Source organism: Mycetomoellerius zeteki, unplaced genomic scaffold (genome assembly GCF_001594055.1).
Source record: "Mycetomoellerius zeteki isolate Tzet28-1 unplaced genomic scaffold, Tzet1.0 scaffold192, whole genome shotgun sequence".
NCBI lineage: Eukaryota > Metazoa > Arthropoda > Insecta > Hymenoptera > Formicidae > Mycetomoellerius > Mycetomoellerius zeteki.
The window spans coordinates 28744-51473 of record NW_017256875.1 but is presented as its reverse complement, the minus strand read 5'-3'; the positions used below and the strand labels follow the sequence as shown (position 1 = coordinate 51473).

General features: G+C 37.5%; 1 protein-coding gene across 2 annotated transcripts in view; it reads right to left on the bottom strand.

The window, feature by feature from the left end:
- The window catches only part of LOC108722067 (MAGUK p55 subfamily member 5-A), a 72289-nt gene extending 52667 nt beyond the window's left edge, over window positions 1-19622 (bottom strand). The window contains exons 1-4 of one of the 2 annotated variants that reach the window (XM_018446976.1): window positions 17310-19622; window positions 15276-15385; window positions 14092-14149; window positions 707-770 (exon numbers count right to left, since the gene is read on the bottom strand). In XM_018446976.1, coding sequence (XP_018302478.1) covers window positions 707-770; window positions 14092-14149; window positions 15276-15385; window positions 17310-17379 — 302 coding nt within the window. In that variant the 5' untranslated portion in view covers window positions 17380-19622. Of the gene's footprint in view, window positions 1-706; window positions 771-1321; window positions 1717-14091; window positions 14150-15275; window positions 15386-17309 lie in introns of those variants that run through there. The other variant, XM_018446977.1, reaches the window with a different exon arrangement.
- Between the last annotated feature and the right edge of the window lie 3108 nt (window positions 19623-22730).

Sequence of the window (22730 nt, the reverse complement as noted above, 5' to 3'; positions counted from 1 at the left end):
TGTGAAATCTTATTCGCGACGGCGACAAGTGATTATCCGTTCTCATTAAATGTACTTTCACAGAAGTTAATCAGGCAATCCGAAGCAATTTAATGGACGCAATTTTCTCAGATGAGTCGTACAATCGAACGGTTCAGTCTTTCCATGATCGAGATAAATCGCGTCTTCGAACAGATTAAATGTAAGAACAGATTTTACATTCGAGAAAAAAGATAATAGAATAAGTAACAGGTAGAATAAGTAACATGAATTGAGAAAATTAATTCCATCGTATTATTAATATCGCTGCTAATAGCAATATCACCGCGTCTACAAAGGATAACATCAACTGGATCGATATTAAAGAATAAAAAAAAAGAGAGAGAAGATATCGGGGAGAGCGAATTCCCTGATTTTACGACATCTCATCACGAGCTGTCATTATCGGCTCGATTGGAACGCACGCTGCTTTCGAGCGATTCTCGTGACATTTAGATGACGCATTCTCTCGTTCGATCAAAAACACGTTCGCCCGCTGGACACTGCCGCCTTTTATGTGACGTTTAATCGATACACGATTCCGCCCCAACAGGAATGTATTTACTAGAAGCGGGGCACTAGATCTCGTCTCGCATACGTGTGTACATTATGTCACGTATACAATGTATACGCTATAACGTTGAGCTCAAGATGTGCACCCGTCTTACACTTTACCAAGTTATCTTACCTTTCGACGGCGATAACCCAGGCGTCTCGTATCCGCCCACTCCCGTTCGGCCCGTCCAGCTCTTCTGTCGGGAATTCACGAAGAATTAATTAGGCAAATTTATCGCGCATTTAACACGCGTCAAAGAAGCCATTACCGGGCCGCGGCTATAGTCAAATATAGCGGCGGCCGTGTAATGTGGAGATGAATGGAAATAAGTGAAGCGCATCCCCATCTCTCGTTCTCGTAAGCCTGACAAATTCCCTTCGTTTCTCATTTACTCCGCGCGAGAAGCCACCGTGTTTCCATTAATTTAATATCTCTCTCGCACGGACAGTGCTTTCCTTTTATTTTTCCTTTTACTTTCGCGGGAGGAAACCACGTTGCGGACATTTTTATTCCCGTCCTCGGTAATCTGAGGTTCTGTCATTTCTTTCAGAATATAGCGAGAACGACTGAATTCGTCGCATCGCGCGACGAAAAACTGTGCACGCGCGCATAAAGTCCACATTGTCCTCGTAACTTTTTGCCCATCGGTTTATTTATATCATCCCTTAGCGGGGAATAACTACGGACCTACCGCGTATCAACCCACTTTTCTATAAAAAAAGAAAAATCTAATCGATCGCCGGCTACCGTTCTTAGTGCAGGCCGCATCTTCGTCGGCTTCCTCGTCGTCGATGAATTTTATAGTGGACAGATCAAAATGCTTCGCCACGTCATCGGGCTCCAGCTCGTAATTCGAGGGCTCCGTGAATTTCGGTGGAGGATCGTCGACAATCGATTCGTCGACAACGATCGATCGGCTATCGTAACCCGAACGCGACGAGCAACCGCAAAAAATTAGTTTGCGAAAAAATTTCGACATGCTCATACTTTGTATCGAACAAAGAATTTTTACTGAACGTAAATTTTTGTGTGTTCCACTCAACTTGAAAATTCCGACACTTTTTAGCGAACTACGCTTATCTTTTTAATTGACATTGGACTGCATTGATTTAAATCTATTTTTAATTACATTCTATTTATAAGAGCGTGTAATCTTATCATAAATATACACATCCTACGAAAGGAATACATATATATGGATGTAAAACAACTCGAGAGAGGTGTTTATCTTTTAATGCAAATGATGTGTCTCACGTGTCTAATTTAATATTTCAAAAGTCATAATTTGCTCGCTATTTTGAATACGAAATTTCGTTTTTGTAACTCTATCTAGACCATTAAATTTGTTTCGCAATATTACTTCTATGTATTTTTATGCATTCTTTACTACATGAGAGAGTAATATTATTCTACTTTTTTTATTAACAAGAGCAGTAAAGAAACGATAACAATATTGCATCTACATTTAATGCATCGGCATTTCGAAAAGTCATAATTAGCAATCTAACAAATCAATTCATCGTTTACACTGGCTGCAATCGATTGGCCAACTTGTTAACAATATTCGGAAACTGATATCGGCACCATTCGAACACTGAATGAAAAGCTCGCGCCGAGACTACCGAAAGCTTCCATGAAAGAGGACGGTATTCGAGTGCACGTGTCACGAAACTAGAAAATAAACTCTCCGCCACAGCCGGCGACTGAGAATGGATAGCATGGACGCATTCAACGAGTTTATATTTGGAACTACACGCTGGCACAGACTATAAAAATTGACAGAGAGCGCCAGTTCAACGTACTTAGAACGGCAGGGAATATAAAGACAGAATATTTAAAGAATTTGCAATACCCTAACAAAAATCGCCGAAATTCTCGCGAAGATTGAAAGAACAAACGCGAAGATCGATAGAATGTTGGGGCATTCTTAAATTCTTCAAATACGTAGACCTTCTTGGGATCGTATCATTCTTTTTGTTACCAGTTGTGATCCCCGACCTGGTTTTCTCGCAATCCGCTTTGGTGCGAACGACGAAGCTGATTAAATGTACGTCTGGTGGTTTTCATTCTGAAGAGACTTCAAGATATTCTATTCCGACTATCGAGAAATTTTCATGGACAAGAAATTCAATTTCATGTTTTCTCCATTTCATGCTTTTTCGCATTTTAAATATTTGAAAAATAAAATTGTTGATAAAACGGATAAATTGATTCCTCAAATATCATTAAAATAATTATCGTCTCTGCGAAAGATAATTAATATTTTCTTTTTCGATTGAGTCAATTAACAAAATTGAATTCCACTCATAAAATTCACTCGCCCATTTTCCAATTGTTTCGACAACTTTTGATATTTGCTTACGGTCCATATATGTTATGCGTCAATATATTGCATATATATGTGCCATGCATCTCGTACTTCATTCATTGTCTTCCCGCGAATGTGTACTTCTGACATAGTGTGCGCCGCAATTGCATATCACAGGAAACGCTCTAGGCCAAGTCTCGGTGAAGCTTTTCGTGTCACTACCTGCATATATTCATTGCCTTAAAGCCTTTTGTGCTTCACCGAACGACAGAAGGAACGCGTTGGCGAAGAAAACTCGCAACAGTTACTGTTCTGGTTCTTTTTCAAAATGTCCTGGCTTGGCTCCAAAACGTATTCGGATATGGCACGGCAATTCGGAGAAAGTGTGTTTTCGTCTGGAAGCACACCCCGTTTTTCCCGTTTTATTGTAAAACGGTTCTGACATTTTGTGACAAGCTTGACTGTTACATGAATATAAGCGTGATACCCAAAAGTTAAACTTTGATGAATTTATCTTGGGAGAAAAAAAGAAATATTACTATGCCAAGTCAAAATGTTGGCAACAATAAACTGACATTATTTGAACGATAATTATAAATAAATATTATTTAATTTTGATGTATGTATGTACATATATTAATCCTAATTTTTTAGTAATGTTCATTAATACTGCAAACAATAATCTAATTACTAAATTTTTTAAATAATTTGGTAATTTAAAAAAGAGCAACTTGAGATAGTTTCTGTAATAATACATAAAACATAAATCACATAATCACAAATCATCCGTAATTAATTTAATACCTCTATATACAATTATTTATATTTTAATATCGTATTACTTAATTATAAATAGTAATTACGATATCACTATTAATTTATTAATACAAGTTAAGTGTAATGGGATACGTATTGGATGAATGTGCAAATACTTCGTTAGCGGTAATTCCCCGCTTAGCGTGGCATATATTGCCACCTTATTCTCATTCCGTGTTTACAATGAATAAGACATTCGTATGAATATGGCAAACGGAATTCAGAATCAAATCGCATTTAGCGTTAAATGCGAAGCACAATGGAGGCGCGAATGCAGGTCAAAGGCAATGGGAGATAGGGCTAAGGTAAATGAAGAGGCATTACGTTCGCAAATTCAGTGACGCGATAAATTTGGGTCAAGCAATGCGTTGCCACGATATCAACATTGTCTGGAGTAGTCTCCTCAAACGGCCCGGAGAAATCTACTTCGTCGGAACGGTAACTAGATACTCGTGCATATGTCGTGTAAATATATATATATACGTATATGTATACAGCACGGCAATCAACCACGTTACGTTAAGTAGGCTTTACCCGAGTACTAAGCTGGACCGCTTTCCGAAAGGTACCGCGAGTTCAATAGTTGGACAGCGGTTAACTTGAGAATAATTAAAGCCGGTCAATCTCGTGTTAAAATACCATGCTCTCAAAACCGTTAATCGCATTTTCTATCCTGTTGAACAAATCATGAAATTAACGTGTTTTGAGCTAAAATGTGATTCATATAAAAAAAAAAGGAAATCTCATTTTCGTCTTTCCCCACTTTAACATTTCGTATCTTGATTTTGTATATTTCGCTCTTTGACGTTATCAAGCTAAATAAAGACAGTATAGGTAAAGTTAGACTTTTCTCACACGCGAGTAATTATTAGAAATTGCGCCTTAATGACTAAAAATAATCGTCTCTAAAATATGATGGGAAAACGATTCTGACATCTCTTTCATAAATTATAAAACGATATTTAAGAACTCTATACGTCATTCGTAGATACGAGACACTATTTATATGTAAAGATAATACAATGAGAACTGTACCAATGTGCGAAATGACTTCGATCATATGAGTAGTACGGCTTGACGCAAGAGGAGGCGAAAACCAGTTTCCTAACTGTATAGGCTGTGCCACAGTCATGTATATAGTGTACATATATACGTACAAAGTCAAGCAATGGAGAGGCCTACCGAGGTTTGGACATTTGATCTATGAAACAATATTTTTACCCTGTATACAATCGCCCGAATCCATTACCACACTACTGTCGATTTCTAATAGATAAGATAAATTTTTGAAGACAGATAATTCGAAGTACTTTTTAAAGAAGACTTAAATAATTGTTAATACAAATTAAACGCACTATCCATAAGAATCTTACAGTAAAAATTAAAATTTTATTAGATTATTTTACAAACATATAGCACAATTAATTTTCTACGTACACATAACAATCGAAAAATATTATTTTGATTGCAATGTGATTAGAAATTTTAAATCCTCTTTAATAACATAATTTTAATTAAAAATGTTATAAGTACATGCACTTTTATGCATCCTAAAAAAATTGGCAAACAAAATTTTAATTACGTCTGCATTTAAAATATGAGGTCACTATATATATGTATATCACTTCTCTAATTACTGCAATCACTTTTAACAGATACTGTAAAAACAAATAAACCAAGCGATGAGTACTTTGCTAACATTTCGAGGAAAACTGTGCACATTGCAAATTTGCATATATGTATATAAGAAGTAATTAGTCATCTCCTTTTTTCCTCGTTGCTTTCTTGATAATCATTTCTGCAGTCACGTTTTAATATAGTTTCGCCATTTTTATGTTTAATCTTTTGTAAAAATGTATGGTAATGCACATAACAAAATTTAAAATTTAAATAAAAGACGATTAAACGAAATGGCATTTGTTTAGTTTCTCCGCGGTGGATTACGCGAAACGGCTGGTAAATTGTCGGAACGAAAGGCATCACTCAAGATTATTGAAGGTAATAGAGAAACAATCGCTAACGGTCCGCTTACTTTTACGAGCGCGATAACTGTTTTCCGAGATGTATCGAATCCAAGACGATGATTTCAACGTGCGCGACAGTTAGGTTGCCAAATTCTCAAGAAACTATGCGTGTCAGTTGGTGGATCAATATATCGAGTATGCGACCTAATCGCGTTGGTACGCACCACTGCGTAGTCTAAGTATCCAATTTTGTCATGATATGTGATTCAATCTGATAATCATTGTGGTTACAGTAATGACAGACAGATCACTTGAAATAAAAAGTGAAAGTTTGCTTTAAAAAGATGCACGTATATATAAAATACATCCTCTTTTCAAAATTACTGTGTTATCATTCAATAAAATTATATTAATTTTCATTTAATATCTGCAGTACGTAATCATCGATGATTATGTCAAACGAAGGAAAATAAGCGGGGTTAGGTGCAACGTCTATTAGCGATTACATGACACTTATTCAACGCGTTACATCATTGCGTTGCGCGGGGGTACCAGAAGCTGCGGAATGTCGGTGTAAGACCCACTTATGGAGTGTTACAGCAATGACGGAAATAACAAAAGATCGCACACAGTCAGCATTTTCACGAATGTCCATAACGAATTTTTTTACTGTATCATAATACGTTCATTTTTACAAAATTCAATGATATTAATACAATTTAGCTTTTTCTTCCTAATTTCCAGATTCTTTTTCGATGATATGATTTATACTTGTCAACGACTGCATAAATTATTCAAAAGAAAGAATCTGTCCAGCAAACATCCCGAATATAACTCTGGCAGAAATATATGTATTATAACAATAGTTTATTTAGACCCATCCAGTTATTATATAGTATTACTGTATTCCATTAGTTGTAACAATACTGCAGTGTAGGAAATGAATAAAAATGTTATAATTTTATTCAGTGACTGAAGCAGTTTTCCTGGTAAAAGTATATGTAATTTGCGTAGACACCCGCCCAGTTATTGTTAGTATTAAACAATTATTATTAATTAAAATACCGCGCAGTCCATTCATTCAGTAAATGGATTCAGATTTTGCGCATCCTTTGTGGGTAGAACTGCAGGCATAGCGTTACATTTTGATTGAAATCCTAAATAGTTTTATTTTTCAGTTACCAGACAGAAGTCTAATAAACTGTCCAATAACTGTTCAAAAAAGTGCATGAAATTTCTACCAGGGTAACTGCTAAACAACACAAATGTAAAGCATGTATATTTACGTCTATGTTATATGGTACAGTTATATCTATGTTTGCTGGGTGCACTTGACAGAGAACCAATGCAACGCGGATTTCGGGCTACGAATGTGATACCGATCAACGGCAATCTATTTTGATCGTGCAAAAAAGAGTTTTGCAGCATTTGGCTGTCTTTTTTTTTAGCCTGCAATGCGCTGCTGATCTCATCAGAATTCAACAGGTTGGGACGAAAACAATTTAGCGCACATCACGAAGGAAAGTGCGCGCGAGACGATTTAAACGATCGTGCCTAATTTATATGTTGGCGGCCGATTCTGTTCCCGGGTCGCTCGTTCTCGATTTCTGCCGCATACCTATCGCGTTCTCGCACGCGAGCGCGCTGGCACGCGTATACAGGGTACCCGACGAGGAGTGTAAAAAAAAACGATACCACGTCTGGATTCCAATTTTCTTCGACGAAAATTTCATTTCGAAATTTCCGTCGCTCAGCGTTCCCAACGTCGAACGTTCCGATAATCGAGCCACAAAGTGAAAACATCTTGAGCCAAACGTCATCTGTTTTTTATCCCATTTTCCTGAAGCTTAACATATCGGAACTCTTTCGCGATCAATTTCAAACCCTTTCCAAGTGAGGTCTCGATCGAAACTCCTGCGGAACTATGGAGAAGCATTTCCGAATTCAAGGAACGTGGAATCGTTACTTCGCTCGCCGTTCACCGGACACCCCGTATACTCCGCTCCGGTTTCTGCCGCACTCGCTCGACTGCATCCCGTGCCTCGCACTCGTAAAACTCGTGCCTCTCTCGTCTTATGTACCGGCTTCACGCATCTCCCGTTTCCTACTCTCCTCCGTCACGTCCATACATCGTTTCGGTGAGCGGCGCTTCCTCGTTTCCGTGACGGCGCGGCGCACTGTACATTCAGGAGCGCGCGCGAATACGCCCATGCCACGACAATACGCGTTTGACACGCATCGTGGGCAGCGCGATTGTTAGCCCGCGTCGGGAAGAGAATAAAAAACAAAACACATTCCGCATTATTCGCTGTACGCATGTACGCACACGGAAGGCGGATGTACGGCCGCGCGGATGTTGCCCGACGTGAAAATCACGCGGGGCCGGCTCACTAGAAAGAGACTCCCATTTTTCATTTGTCTAACTCACCCGAATCTAAGTACGTGCCAAATTACTTTTATCGACAAATTCGCGTGTATGATTTATATTACACATATACTATAGAATTTGAAAAATAAATGTACTTATTTATCGTAAGTGAGATGTGAATAAGGCTCGTTTTTATAATATATCGTTATCGAAAGATTAAAGTTACCGAGAAATTTATGAATAAATTTTATTGATAAATTTTTTGGTAACCTCTAATTTTTAGACAACTATCTATGTATATATTAGGTCTGTCAGCGTCGCTTGCATTTTTCAGTATCTTCGTTCTCTCTCTTTTCCACATGAACATATATCTGTTTTTAAATCTGCAAAAATTTGAGAATTTCAAGCAAGTACGATCAATCTATTGTAAAACGGATTTAAATGTGCATGTGCATATACTTGCAGGAGAAAAAGAGAAGGGATTGAATATTTTATAACTTTTATGCGTATACAAATCGGGATATTTCGAAAGATATATTTCTCATAGATCAATTTTAATGGATAAGTTCGCGTGTCATAAGTAAATAAAAAAAAGATGCATACGTGACGTAACAAACAACAGATTTGAAAGGATGAACAAAATTCAGGAGCAGCGGAACAATATGACGTTGACCGATGATGCAAGAACGTGAAGCAAACTTCGCGCTTCTATAACAATGAATTATTATAGACAGACGTCGGTCACTCTCCCATATTTCAAACTATACATATTACAAACTAAGATTTAATATGATGTACCCATGGGGACATAAATGTCTTCCCACCTCAAGTTTCAGGATATCGGATTATAATAATGCATATTTGATATTATTATGTCCCGATACGTGCAACTTCGGGTGAGAAGGTGCTTATGTCTTCGTGTGACATGTACAAGTTATCGTATTGTTTGTAATAATTATTATGTGTAATAATAATATAAATTGTAATAACATTAATAATAAATAAATATTATTTTTTTTTTATGAAAAACTTTTTTTTTCTTTAGTCTCAATTTTCTTTTAGATCCATATTCCTCACTTTTATCAATAAATGCACGCATTTAGCGTACAGTTATATATATATATATATATATTATAGAATCTCTTGGAAATAAATGCGCGCGTCGATAAAAGTGAGGTGTGAATACAGATCTTAATGTGTGTGTGTGTGTGTGTGTGTAAATAAAATCTTAGAAAAATCTATGTATTTATTGCGCAAAACATAAATAACATAATCAATATATTTTTATGATTTATTTAGTTTACATTTTCGAGCATCCGCCCAATGCACCTAATATTTATATCTTGTAGATACTTATTTAACTGGTAAATTATATGTTACATGATTAGAGAGAATCTTATGAAGCTCTGGAAATAATTTCGCAAGAAATGCTTTTCTGATGTTACATAAAAAACTTATTACAAGGCTAAATATCCATATCTCAATGCAAAGAATGCGGTTGAAGACTTAATATAAAAGCGTGCATAAAACGCAATAGCCTATTATCCTAGAGAATATATTACACCTGCGATTCCAATGAATATTCCTAACGTTTCGTAAAACTCAATAAGAGACAATCTATTTCGTAAAGCGCGAATAAAACCCGATGAGTAGAAATAGAAACGCGAAAGAGGATATTAACGGAACACACATCTGAACTTCATATGTAAATTGATAAGATTGAAATATTCATGCAGTACGTATTAACGTATAGATTTTTTATAGCAGAAAAGAAAAAGAAAAACAAACGATGTGATTGAATTAAATAATTACACCACAAGCTCTCGTAGGAGTTCCGACGAGAACGACGATGACGGAGCGTGAAAAAGGAATATTGGATAATGATAATAAATAAAAAAGAAGTTTCTATGCGATTAAGTAAAATACTTCTACGATCAAATTGAAAATTTATTAATCTTTACAGAATGTAAAAGCCATTATAGCCGCTAAAACGATGTTGATTTAAGGCAAGAAATTGAGGTAAGAAATACTGTGAAACAATGAACGACTAAATGAAATAATAAATCAACAAATTTTACTCAGGAAAAAACTGTAAAATTTTTTAAATAGATCTCCGCCCTCTAAAGGTTAATATTCGCGAAATGATACAATGCAGGGAAGTTTATGAATCGACGAATTGAAATAGAAAGATTACTCGCGATTAATCAAACGCGAACACCCGTTAAAAATTATCGGCAACCGGCGTGACAGAGCGGTAAGAGAGACTTAATAAACGTCAAGCCACGAGCCACGATACCAGGTCGTAAACAGTGCGGACGCGAGCGGAAAACCGCGACGCGACAACGTGTGTATCGGAAATAAGTGGCGCGCGTGATATTGCGAAGTCGACATGTCACAAGAGACGGTGAAAGAGAGACGAATGGCGGAAAGAGGAAGAGAGAAAGGAAAGAGGACAGCAGCGGACACGGAGAGAGAAGCGTTGGCACGTTCTGGTACCGATCGTTCTGGTATCAGAAAACGGCGCGCGGCGTGGCGGCCCCGAAACTGTGCTGCAGAAGTTTACACCGTGAGATTGGCTCGCGGGATCGTTTAAAGTGCCGAGAAAGGAGTGAAAAGAGCGCAATGAAGAGAAGAGGAACGGTTACCTTCGACAGATCAGCGAGTCGCCGAGATGATGACGAAGATGAGAGAGAAAGAGATAGGTAAGGAGCAAGACGGATCTTCTCGCTGGCCTGGAAGCGGGAACGCGTTGAAGTCGCTCGTACAACACTACCCTATCGGATGGATCACCACAGAGCACCAATCTATCACGAATTCACTCCTTCGTCACGCGCGCAACTATCACGGAACCGTTCACCTTCGACCCGCGCGGCAGTCTGGTCAGGTCTAGTCGCTCGTGATTCACGATCAATCGCGGAATCGTGGTGCATCCGTCGCACGATCGCTCCGGTGCGATCGCGGCGGTGTATCGACGACCTGGCGAACGCGCGCGGAACGCGAACGCAGAAACGTTCCCGCCGTCCGCGGCTGCACCCGATATGGCACTCGTGCGATCGCCGTAATCCGTAATCGCCAGGTCACGCCGGGCTAGTCGACGAGAAATCGCGCGTTCTTCAAGGAGGAGTCCGTACGGCTGTCGTGTTGTCAACGTCGTCGTCGCGCTCGCCGTCGGAAAGGACTTACAATCGCGGTACCAACACGGAACGGAACGCGCGGAACCGCTTGCCGCGTACGAACGGCTCCTCCGTACTGCCGCGCGGCGCGGAGCGTGACAGCGGATACCATTCGAAGGTTATATCTCCTGGTCCGCCATGTGCAGCCGCTAGCCTGTCCGCCTGCCTATACCTGCCTACCTCCGGAGTTTTGCACTCCTGCCTCTCTCCCACTTCTTTATCGCGATACCGTACGCGGCCACCTGGAGCGTTTACCTGGCGAACGTCGGATTCGTACGAGTCCTCGCGGAATCGTCCGATGATCCCTTTGAACGCCGTTCGAATTTTGCCGCGCCGCCGAACGAGCTACTCGCCGATTCCTCGGATCGCGTCTTTCTCTCATTACTCTTTAGGTATCTTCTCGTATTGAACGTTTGAAAGCTCATTTTTAGCGTCAAACAGATTACGTGATCAAAATTGACGCTTGACACTTGTTAATTTTAACGACATGACTTATTTTGACATTAACAATGAGCATCAAGTGTTAGCATGAAATTGTACCTTATAATGTTTATTTTTACCAATGTAAATTGAGTGTTTTGGCTGTACAATATCAGCTAAAAATATCAATCAAAAAATTAATCGGTCAAAAAATTTTATTGTACACTGCAGAGGAAAAGATACTTAAAAAATTTATTTGTAGGATGATATAATATTTATTTCATTAAAATAAATTTTTATTTAAATATGGAGAAATAAAGTTTTACTACTATTTTAATTTTTTACGATTAATAAGAAAAATTAGGTGTATTTCATAAGAACGTATATTCTGTCGTCACAATCAAATATTTTTATAATTAATAAACATTTGAAAAATGTCACGAGTTACATTTGTTTCGGAATATTTTGACTTTTTTTACTCAGTGTAAATACACCCTGAAACCAACTGTAAAAAATAAAACAACAAATTATTTTTAATTGCTTATGCAGAGCAATTACCATATTTCACTGCAGTTTTAGGTAAATAACTTTTAAACGAGTAAGTGGATCCAAATGAACTGTTGCGTGAATTTTTATTAGTTTCATTAACATATATAAAAAATTTAATTTAATTTGTAACACTACTTTCTCATCAAATTTGCAAATAAATACACTAAGAACTGATTGAAAATAATCGAACCAGTAAGATTCTGATCATATCAATCAGAATTCTGGTCCTCATAACTGGACATTTGATCATTTCAATTAGAATTCTAATAGATTTAAAACCAGAAAATTCTGATTCGTCTATTTTCAATCAGTTCTCAATTTTTTCTCAGTATACTACAAAATCTTCTATAAAACATCGTTTTATAGAAGAATCAAAGCAAACAAAAAAATTAAATAACTTTTAAACCAATAAAGAAAATATGTTTAAATTTTACATGAATATTCAGATATAATAATAGGAGAATCAATGAAATTTTTATAATTTTGATAATGCTTTAAAATGTGGCACATACAATCTTAATTTTAATTTCTCCAGGTTTAACTTACTTTCTCTTTTATCTTTTTTTTAATTTTTGGAAAAGATAAAACTATAATAAAAAGTAAGTTAAACCGAGATTAAAATTAATCTATTGAAAATTACATTGATAGAAATTAACATTAAATTAAATGTGCTTAATCACGTAATTGCCTAAGAAATGCGCCCAAATTCGGTTCAATAAATTCGGGAACCCCACTTGAGAATCAAACGGCTACGTTATGCGTCACGTCGGGATTTGAGCGAACGTAATGCTCGTAGAATAAAATGAAACAGATTAATAGGATAATTATTGGAATAATCAGAATGCAGAAATATATTACGGGTTCTGATAAATACTCAGCAAAAATAATGATACAGAGGCACGATTCAAGTGATTAAACGAATTAAAGGGTTTGCAATTCGTGTTTCACTTCACGGATGCAATATATTGAAATCGATTGAAATAAGCCTGTTATCAGCGTGCGTAATATAGCGGCGCTATTCATATGAATGAATCACTGTATTATCATTGTGCATGACACGTTACCGTCTTTGCTACACACGAGTCGACAACGAAAAAAAAAAAAGAAACGAAATAATTATAACAGTTTCAAAGCGCACTAGCGTGCAAATCTGTGTATGTAATAGTTCTCTCACGTGGAACTTCCCTGACATGTGACTCCGCTACTTTTGACAGAAAGGAATGCGGCATTCGAGCTTGAAAAGATTTTTCCGGAATTTTTCGAATATTCTCTGGACTATCATTTCGAGCACGGTTCGTTGAAAAATTGTGTCCGGCAGGAACGTGTCATATCAATTGCGACTTCGTACCAGACTCTCCGATCGAATTCTTATTTTTGTTCCCCGTCAAAGTCTGTCGTCGCGCGTGATGTCCTACGGAATGTTTAAAACGTTGCGCGTTTATTCAACGGGAACACGATACGGGACACGAAATCGACTGTGACTAGTCTATTTGAACTGTATTCAAATTCGTACGAGCGTTTGCCCAAGCACGGTTGTAATAGAGCGGCAATGCCATCCGGTTAGTAATGAAATGTCTCATTTGTTTTAAAAACATCTGTTCAAAGAGTATCAACGTCGCCGACATTTGAAATAACGAGGAATAAGGTGAATTTACATGAAAAGTAAGTATAGCTGCGTTTGTTTTAGTTCCCCCTGTCTTTTACTTTCTCCCATTTTCTTTCGTTTAACCTCCATATTTTTACACTTGTTATACATTTGTATTTGTAGTTCAAAATTTAATAAAAATTGTTTATATCTTTATAATTTCTTCGACGCTTCACTTATTTCTGTTTTCTTTTTTAACTTTAAATGGCCAGAAATATATGTATGTATAATACTTTTAAAAATGTAGATATAAAAAATAAGAAAATCGACTCACCCACGTTCCTGTTTCCGCTTCTCCGAAGACGCAGACATATTGTTCGAGAGTCGATGCACTTGAATCAAAGAAAACACAATTATTTGTATTATGTATAATTAAGGAAATATAAAAATAAAATATGTATACGGCGCGTATATGCGATGTATTACACATTTTCTATTTCTCTTTTATAATAACATCTTTTTATTAAATAATAAGATTGAAAGACCGCTTATGTTAACTACAATACTTTAAACTAAGAAGCGCCACTAACGGTCTGAACGTTAAGATGTTGAACTATTTTAAATTCATTTAAATGAATTAATTTCAGAAATTATAATTGCGTGCCGATATGGTTGTCGGACTTTCAACGCAATCAAATCTGAAATATTAATAATCCCCCCAATTTTCCAACTTAAAAACTGTAATAAACTTAATAAATAAAAGAAGGGCAACGAGCCAATTATAATGTAAGATATTTAATAAACGTATATATACAAACGTTTCGACACCGATCGAGTCATTTTCAATGTAAAATAACAAACACTCTTACATACGTTATCGGAAAATTCGGTCAAATTATAATGTCCAGTGAAAAATTCGGTTGTATTCATAAAATGCGGTCCATATGTAAAACTATGAAAAGAGATCACATCTCACTTTTCGCAATTCTTATATTGTCTCAATGATATAAAGTAGACGACGATAGGAACACACAATTAACAAAGTTATATTTAATAAAAAAATTATATTTAATAAAAAATAAGCCATGATACAATTGGATGTAACATTTAAACTCAACGATGTCAAGCGACGTTATGATTTGACCGAATTTTCCGATAATGTATGTAAGAGTGTTTGTTATTTTACATTGAAAATGACCCGATCGGTGTCGAAACGTTTGTATATATACGTTTATTAAATATCTTACATTATAATTGGCTCGTTGCCCTTCTTTTATTTATTGATTTATTCTAATTGAGCCATATTAACATTTATTTTATTATTATATTATGTAATAAACTTATTGCGAAAAATAATGCCTCGGCCGGGAGTCTAACCTAAAATCTTTTTATTAATTATATTGTCTTATTTCAAAAGAATAATGGAAGTTTATGAAGAAATGTTATGGCAAATCATAAAATATAACGTGCAACTCTAAACGTATTAAAATATAATCAGAGATATACTAATGTAATTACCTCATGTATGTATTGAATGACTTCGGTATGAGTTGCATTTTCCAAGGTGCGACCGTTCACTTCTAAAATTTCATCGCTCACTTCCAGAGTGCCATTATCTGCCGGCGATCCTGCATAAGCGAATATAATCTTACTATAATTTATAAAATTTAATTGCAATAATGCTTAACGTTAGAGAGAAAAAAATTTTAATGAATTTTAATAAATGACTCTGATATACATTGTGAATATTAATCGCATTTCGTGTTATATGGATACTGTAACGTGCCTTCGAACGCGACATCGCATTCATATATAATAATCCGTATTGAAACGAGACATCGAAGCTTGCAAAAATCCCTGTTTAAACGCCTGTGAATGCTACATATAATCTGCTTCGTAAACGGAACGTACCTGCTAATGAGCACGGCCATTTAAAGGATACTGCGCGCAAACGAATCGTAAAAGCAACCGACTGCATTCTTTCCTATGACGTACAAAATACAAAATGGTGCGAAAAATCTTTTTTTCGATAAACGGAAAAAAAGAACATTGATTGACCGATTTATCTATCCCTTGTATTCGAACATCGATAGTAACGAAGAATTAACATACCGTGGCTGATTTAAATCCGTAAAATATGTAAAAAATAATAAAACGACCGTACAAGTTATATTCAAATATCACCGACGTTAAATATATCATTTATATTGTTAAAAAAAAGATTTAAAACTTCTAAGAAAAATATCCAACAGAAATCAAGGAAAAAAGGAGTGAAACATAAAATGAACAAGTGCCTCCTTCAGGGCAATAAAGCGCGCGTTACGATAAGTAAACATAAAGGTCAGCCTATAAATAACACGCCGCGAAACACGTCCTCTATATGAATCGTCGTGCATTACTGTAACATGTCGCGTAAATCGGAAATCCGTCCGTCGCACATTTCCCGCTTCCGAAAGCGTGCGACGTGTGCATGACGTGTAAGCTGTGCGCATGATGATCACTAACGAGAAAATTATCACTTCTCATTTAGATTCCTACGCATATCCCCGAGCGATCGAGGATAGTCATATATACCTAAAGAGACGCTCGATGTCGATTCATTCGACAGATATTCAACAAGCCAATGTAAATGCCATAAAAAAAGAAAATCTAACAATAGAACTTGAAAATACTATTTCGTAATAAAAAGAAGACACGGCAGGGTTTCTGTGTCAAGCAGACTTCTGAAGACTGGGCTATATATGTATCTATATAAAGATATAAATGTTAGGCATGCGTGACTTACAAAACAAAAACACGTGTTTTCGAAAATTTAATTTATACAATATATTCTATTTTCTGAATAGATCACTCATAGTTTACACTCCGAGTATTCGATGTCGAGCATTAATGGCCCAAGTAGAAAAACAAATTACAATAACGTCAAAGTGACTCAAAATGAATTATAACTGAAAAGTGACCTTTAGTATTCATTTTGGAGTTATTTTGACGTTATTTTAATGGCTGCGTTAACAGAAAAAGCAGCTTTGCAACTGTTGTAAAATTCTTTAATATAATTAGTCTTGCCCTTAGCTCTTCACTGAATCTAAATATATAAACCAATCATATTCAAGAATTTTACAACAGTTGCAAAGCTGTCTTTTTCTGCTAAACGCAGTCAATGTCATGATAACTTGTATTCTTGCTCAAGGAGAACAAAAAAGTCAAAATAAGATTAAAATAAATCAATTTGATATTATATTATTGATCGATTATTGATTGAATGTTTATTATTTTTTGTCATGATTAGACCAATATGGCATTGGGTGCTTTCCATTTAGTGACATAAGTTGACACAAGCGTTCTATCTTTCTTTGCATTTAGTGAGTAGTGAAGATAGAACAACACTTCTGTCAACTTATATTACTAAATGAAAAACATCTATTGTTTTGACTGTCCTGTTCTTCTTGGGTTGGGGATGTTTTACCGTCGCGCGAAACGTGTTTTACGAAATATTGGTGCTTATCGAATAATCTGGCGTTGTACATTGTTGCTAACGTAACCGCTACGTACCGTAAAGCTTGACCCTCCCGTTGTCACTCGTCAGTAAAATAACGTATCCTCCTAGGTATGCATCGACCATTTTCGCTAGTAATTATCCGCCGTACATAGGGGTAGCTATTAGATTACCTCGCGCGACACTCCGCGCGAATGACGCCCGCGCAACGTGCACTAATTACTTCACACTACGCCGGGTCCGCCCCGAAAAATCGGTCCGCCGTTATTAACGTCGTTAGCACATGCCATTTTCCCGGTTTCCTCTTGCATCTTCACTTCATTTTAGTATCGACCTTGTGACCTACTTCGCGGCCGGTTAATAACGATTATATATTTTTCATACGACACGGAACGCACTTCTTTCTCCCTCTTTCTTTTTCTCTCTTTCTTTTTTCTCCGGTTCGTTCTTCCTTTAATTTTCCGTTTCGTAGTGGCTTTTCTTTATCATATACGTGTATTTAATCACGTCTTCCATGCTCGCTGTATTTACAATCGCGAGATCGTCGATCGTTCATCGGATGTCCAATATTCCTTCCTTTTCTCTCTCTCTCTCTCTCTCTCTCTCTCTCTTTCTCTCTTCGCTAAACGGACACTAAGGCATCTATGCTCCACTCGAGGGTGGTATAAGAAAATTGCTACTACGACGAGAACTACGATATACGCTCGATAACTTGGAGCCACCTAAAAGATGGACTAAGGAACACATAATTATCTTTAAGTTTAACACTCCGCTGGTATCACGATTTTATTATTACGTATTATACTCTTTTTTCGCCTTTTTTTTATTATCGTGCGCTTTAGCTTCCCCGTCGTTAGATCGTTCTAGCGATCGTCGTGAGGGAAGCGGAGAGAAAACGAAGCGGCGCCTCTACGGGGCCCGTTATTGCAGGCCCCCCTACATCCTTACGGCGACGTACCTCGCGAGCCACAACGTGAGAAAGAGCGATCGCCGGTTCACAATCCCTCGACGAGCCGGAGTGTCTTATTATTGATCACCGTTTCGACTAACGTTTCATGTGCCGCTTCCGTGCACGCACCACCGGCCATCGTCCCGTCGTTCCGCATCCACTGTATCAACCCCCGCGCGGCGGAAACGCGTATTAGCTCCGACCAGCTGCTATTGCCGTCGCTGTTGTTGCTGCTGCTGCTTTTGCTCCTCCGATCTTGCTGTCCGCGCTACCACCCTTCGTGCGGTCGCACATCGACGACGATCGTTACGGAGCATCTGGCAAGTAGCGCGGGGATGCACGATGTCCTGGACTTGACGTGGGATTCCTCGGCGACGATCGAGACCATCGCGCGTATTTCTCACTCCCTTACGCAATTACTATCCTACTGTTTTTCTCTCTCCCTCTCGCAGCGCGTGTATTATTGATGTACGCGCTTAAATTGCTGTGCGCGCGTTTACTTAAATCAGATCGATCTGCGATCGCGAAATCTCGAAATTGGTCTGTTCTTATGTTTCTTCCGGCATATAATTCTTCCACGTATAATTCTTCCAATGGGACACTTAATCACGCTTAAATCACGCTCGCGGAAGCGACAGGACGTCCCTCGTGTCGCTCCAGGTAATGCGGCGATGCACGAAGGCGAGGATCGAACCTGGTGCAATGAGCTCCCGCGAGGATCTCGCGTTCGACATCACCGCGCCACCGATGTGTCCCGCGACTTTCGGCACTCCTCGCCCGCGCTTTAATATCTTCTCAGCTGTCGGCGACACCCTCGTGTCCCGTCCCTTCTCACTGAGGATCAACGTCGAGATCTCCGTCGAGAGGAAATCTCGGATTCTCCGAACGGAGAGTCTACGATTCAAATCTTACGATTATTCTCGGACGACTCCCACACAAAACGCTGCACTTACGCACTTATACACTCTCTCTTTCTCTCTCTCTCTCTCCTTTTCTCTTTCTCTTTCTCTCTCTTTCTCCCTCTCCCCCCCTCTCTCTTTCTCTTTCTCTCTCTCTCCTGTCACGGGTCTCCAGGTTAAGACACACGCAACTGTGCCGTGCTCTATTTCTCACCCTCCTCCGTCACGCGCGCAAACCACCACCCTAATCGGTGCCGCGCAGTGTGTGTATGCATCTCGGGAGCGGCATAACGTCTCGAACCCCCAGCCGAATCGCGAGTCCGACTAACTTGAGAGAATGAGCGGTGGGGGTAGTGGTGGTGATCCGCCTCGCGGACGACGTCGAGGCCGAACCTGGAGGACAGCGCGAGATGTCCGCAGCGCGAAATGGGTGTGAACCCCGTGGTACGTGCGCGTTGACCGACGGCGGCGGCAGCCCTGCCGACACCGCTCTCTCTCGCCTCTGGAGCAACCCTCCAACCCTCCACGGAGTCGCCTCCAACCCTCGCCACGGAGCGGCGTCAGCGGCGGCAGTCCGCGCCGGCGTCGTTCTGTTGGCGGCAATCCCCGGTCTTCGACTTTCGAGCCGTCGTACGCTGCAATCTTCACGCCGTACCTGCGCTGTCGACTGTATAAGGGGATGTTCGGGGCGCGTCGAGAAGGGTGCGCTCCTCACAGTCGCGACAATCGCAAATTAGCTTTGGGAATTTCTCGGTATCTCGCGACTTTCAGCTGACATGATTTACACGCTCTATTTCTCTCTCGTGATTATTAATAAGATTTCCTCGCGAAGACTCACGAAGACGGAAGGACGCATTTCGAGAGCAGTACTACCGAGGATGCTGTTACATTTGAAGCCGCTGGCGATATCTATCGTACGACGAAAATTACGAGAGAACTGAACGCACTTATCGACTGCTCTTGGATTGCTGTGTTGATTACGTTCTTTGATGACCTTTTTCCAATTAATTTTTTTTCAACGGAAATTAGATGCAAAATAATTATGCCATACCGGATTTTAAATTTCAAATGAAGTGAAATCTATTTTCCGTTCTATGATTCGTTGTTTTCATCAAGATGTTTACGAAAATACATTACAGAAAATATAATATATTAAAACTCGAAAATCCAATTTATATATCATTCTCTTATTATATATCTCTTGATAAATGTCAAAACGTTATATTAGACAGCTTAATAAATATACAGCATAATTCGTTATGCGAAAATAAAATTAATTTGGAATTAAATTAATTGATGAATTTACATCAGCTTTAGACTTTTATCAGAGATTTGAAAATCAGATAAAAACAACGGTGCGATATTTGCGATACTCGCAGCAGCCTGTTCCTCATTACATCAAATATATTCAAAATGTCAGGATATTAAATTTTTGTTACTCCTGCATCTCTTTTCACAAACATGATTTTTTATTTGTTACTCGATAAAAGATTGATGCGAGATAAGCGCAGAATTCTAACCAAGTCTTTATTACGATATATAACTAGAATTTCAAATATTCTATATTAAATTCACGAATATAAGATCATCCTCTCCGAACACAATATTGGATCTCTCAGATATTTACACAAGGGGGTTCTATGCTCAGAGGACCGCCTCGCTACGTCGTGAAAGTAGAATAGAAAACTTATATTATATTACGTTTGCACTCCTCTAACTATAACCGTAAGAAACCGCGGCGGTAAGAAAATATATTTTTCTAAAAGCTTTCATTTCAGTGATATTATAGATTCCGTTACCAAACAAATCAGTCTATACAAGCTTGAGAAAAATATTATCTTCAATGTGAAAAATAATATCTCTTATAACGTAGGATATATTTTACTATCACTGACACTTTATTTTATACTGTTCTTCATATTATGAAAATAAATACTTTCTACTTTTATTGTAAAAAAATTAATGCAAATAATTCTTATTGTAAATTCTTGAAATATTCACGATAGCTTTCTTTGGTATTGGTATTCGCAGAATTGCGAAAAAGTCTTTGCAAATATCGCATAATAATCCGATGTCTAGGTAATCTGAACTGTGTTCCAAGTCCATATGCATTAAAAATGTCACATTCAAAGATAAACGGATACACGTGCGTTTTCAGAGATAATCGCAAGGTCACGCAATTTTTTCAAATTTTTATACGTATAAAGCGCTTTCTATATAGTACATATGTTAAACAATAACTTCTTATATAGCATTTCAAACTTAGAATAACTTAATAAGGGAATCAAAACTAGAGAGGGTCTATAGCGTTAATCCTAACTTTAATTCTTTTTTGAAAACTTAAATCTTCATTTATTAAAAACAAAGTCCAAAGATTAACGCTAGAGAATATTCGAATTACACATTAAGGTAGATATCCTAACCATAAGTGGTGCTTTTAAGAAGTTATTGTTCATTATGAGATATATAGAAAAACTTTATATTACGTATTAAAATTATAAAAAATTGCATAATCTTGATTATAGATTCCAGAATTATTTTTATATAAATGTATACAAATAAAATCTAGAAATTTGTAAAGAATTTCGGTATATAATTTTTGTAACTGACGCTTATATATTATATTTATTTTCAGAGAACCGTGAGATTTTTCTACGTTCCTGCGGCGTTTACACATGCACAGAAAACGCGTGTAAACCAAAGACGAGACAAAGGGAACTATACAACCGTAAGATCAATATAGGGGATGTTAGTTCGGTAACTGCTTTTCTGGTTTCTCTCTCTCTCCCTCTCCCTTTACCCCCCTCTCTCTCTCTCTCTCTGTCTCTCTTTGACTTTCTCCAGCTTCCGCCTTATGTAATTGCATTATCGCGGTATTACCCCGCGGAATCAACGTCGCCCTATTGTCTGCGATCGAGAGCAACGTTTAACTTCAAGTGCGGATTAATAGTAACCCTCAGGCAATCACGAGGCAAGCTTGAGTTCGCGATCTAGTTGAACAAATCTTACCACTGAGGCGAGAACTATTTTAGAAATTGAATAAATTGCTTACTCTCAGATATCTGGTTTAATTCTCAATTAGGTGATAATTTTACGCCAATATATGTGTTAAACTCTTGGATGACTATAAATTCAACCTGCAACGCAATTTACATCATGGTCTTTTACAGCATATATTTATTTCCTTATACATAGTTGTTTATATGACAAATAAATGTAGCGAGCGCTTCTATTCAGAAGAATTAAATTTTGGTATTAGATATTTTTCGATTATAATTCGCACGCATATTATGTAAAGTTTATATTACAAATTTTAAAAATTATGTAAATCATAAAATTTTCGTATTTAAAATTTAGAAGCTTACATAATCGACATATGCGAAGAATCGATAATCTTAACAAAAAGTTGCTAAATAAGATAAATGTATTCAATAAATAAGCTTATTGTTAAAGAAACAACAATATAAGTAATAATTCAATATATAAAAAATATAAACATATATATATAACATTATAAATTTTTTAAACGTCGGTTATATGAATGTGAGGCGTTCATTCGATATGATATATCTTAATCAAAAAGTTCCCGGAATTCATTCAGAAAATTCAAAATACAAGTTTATTCATCA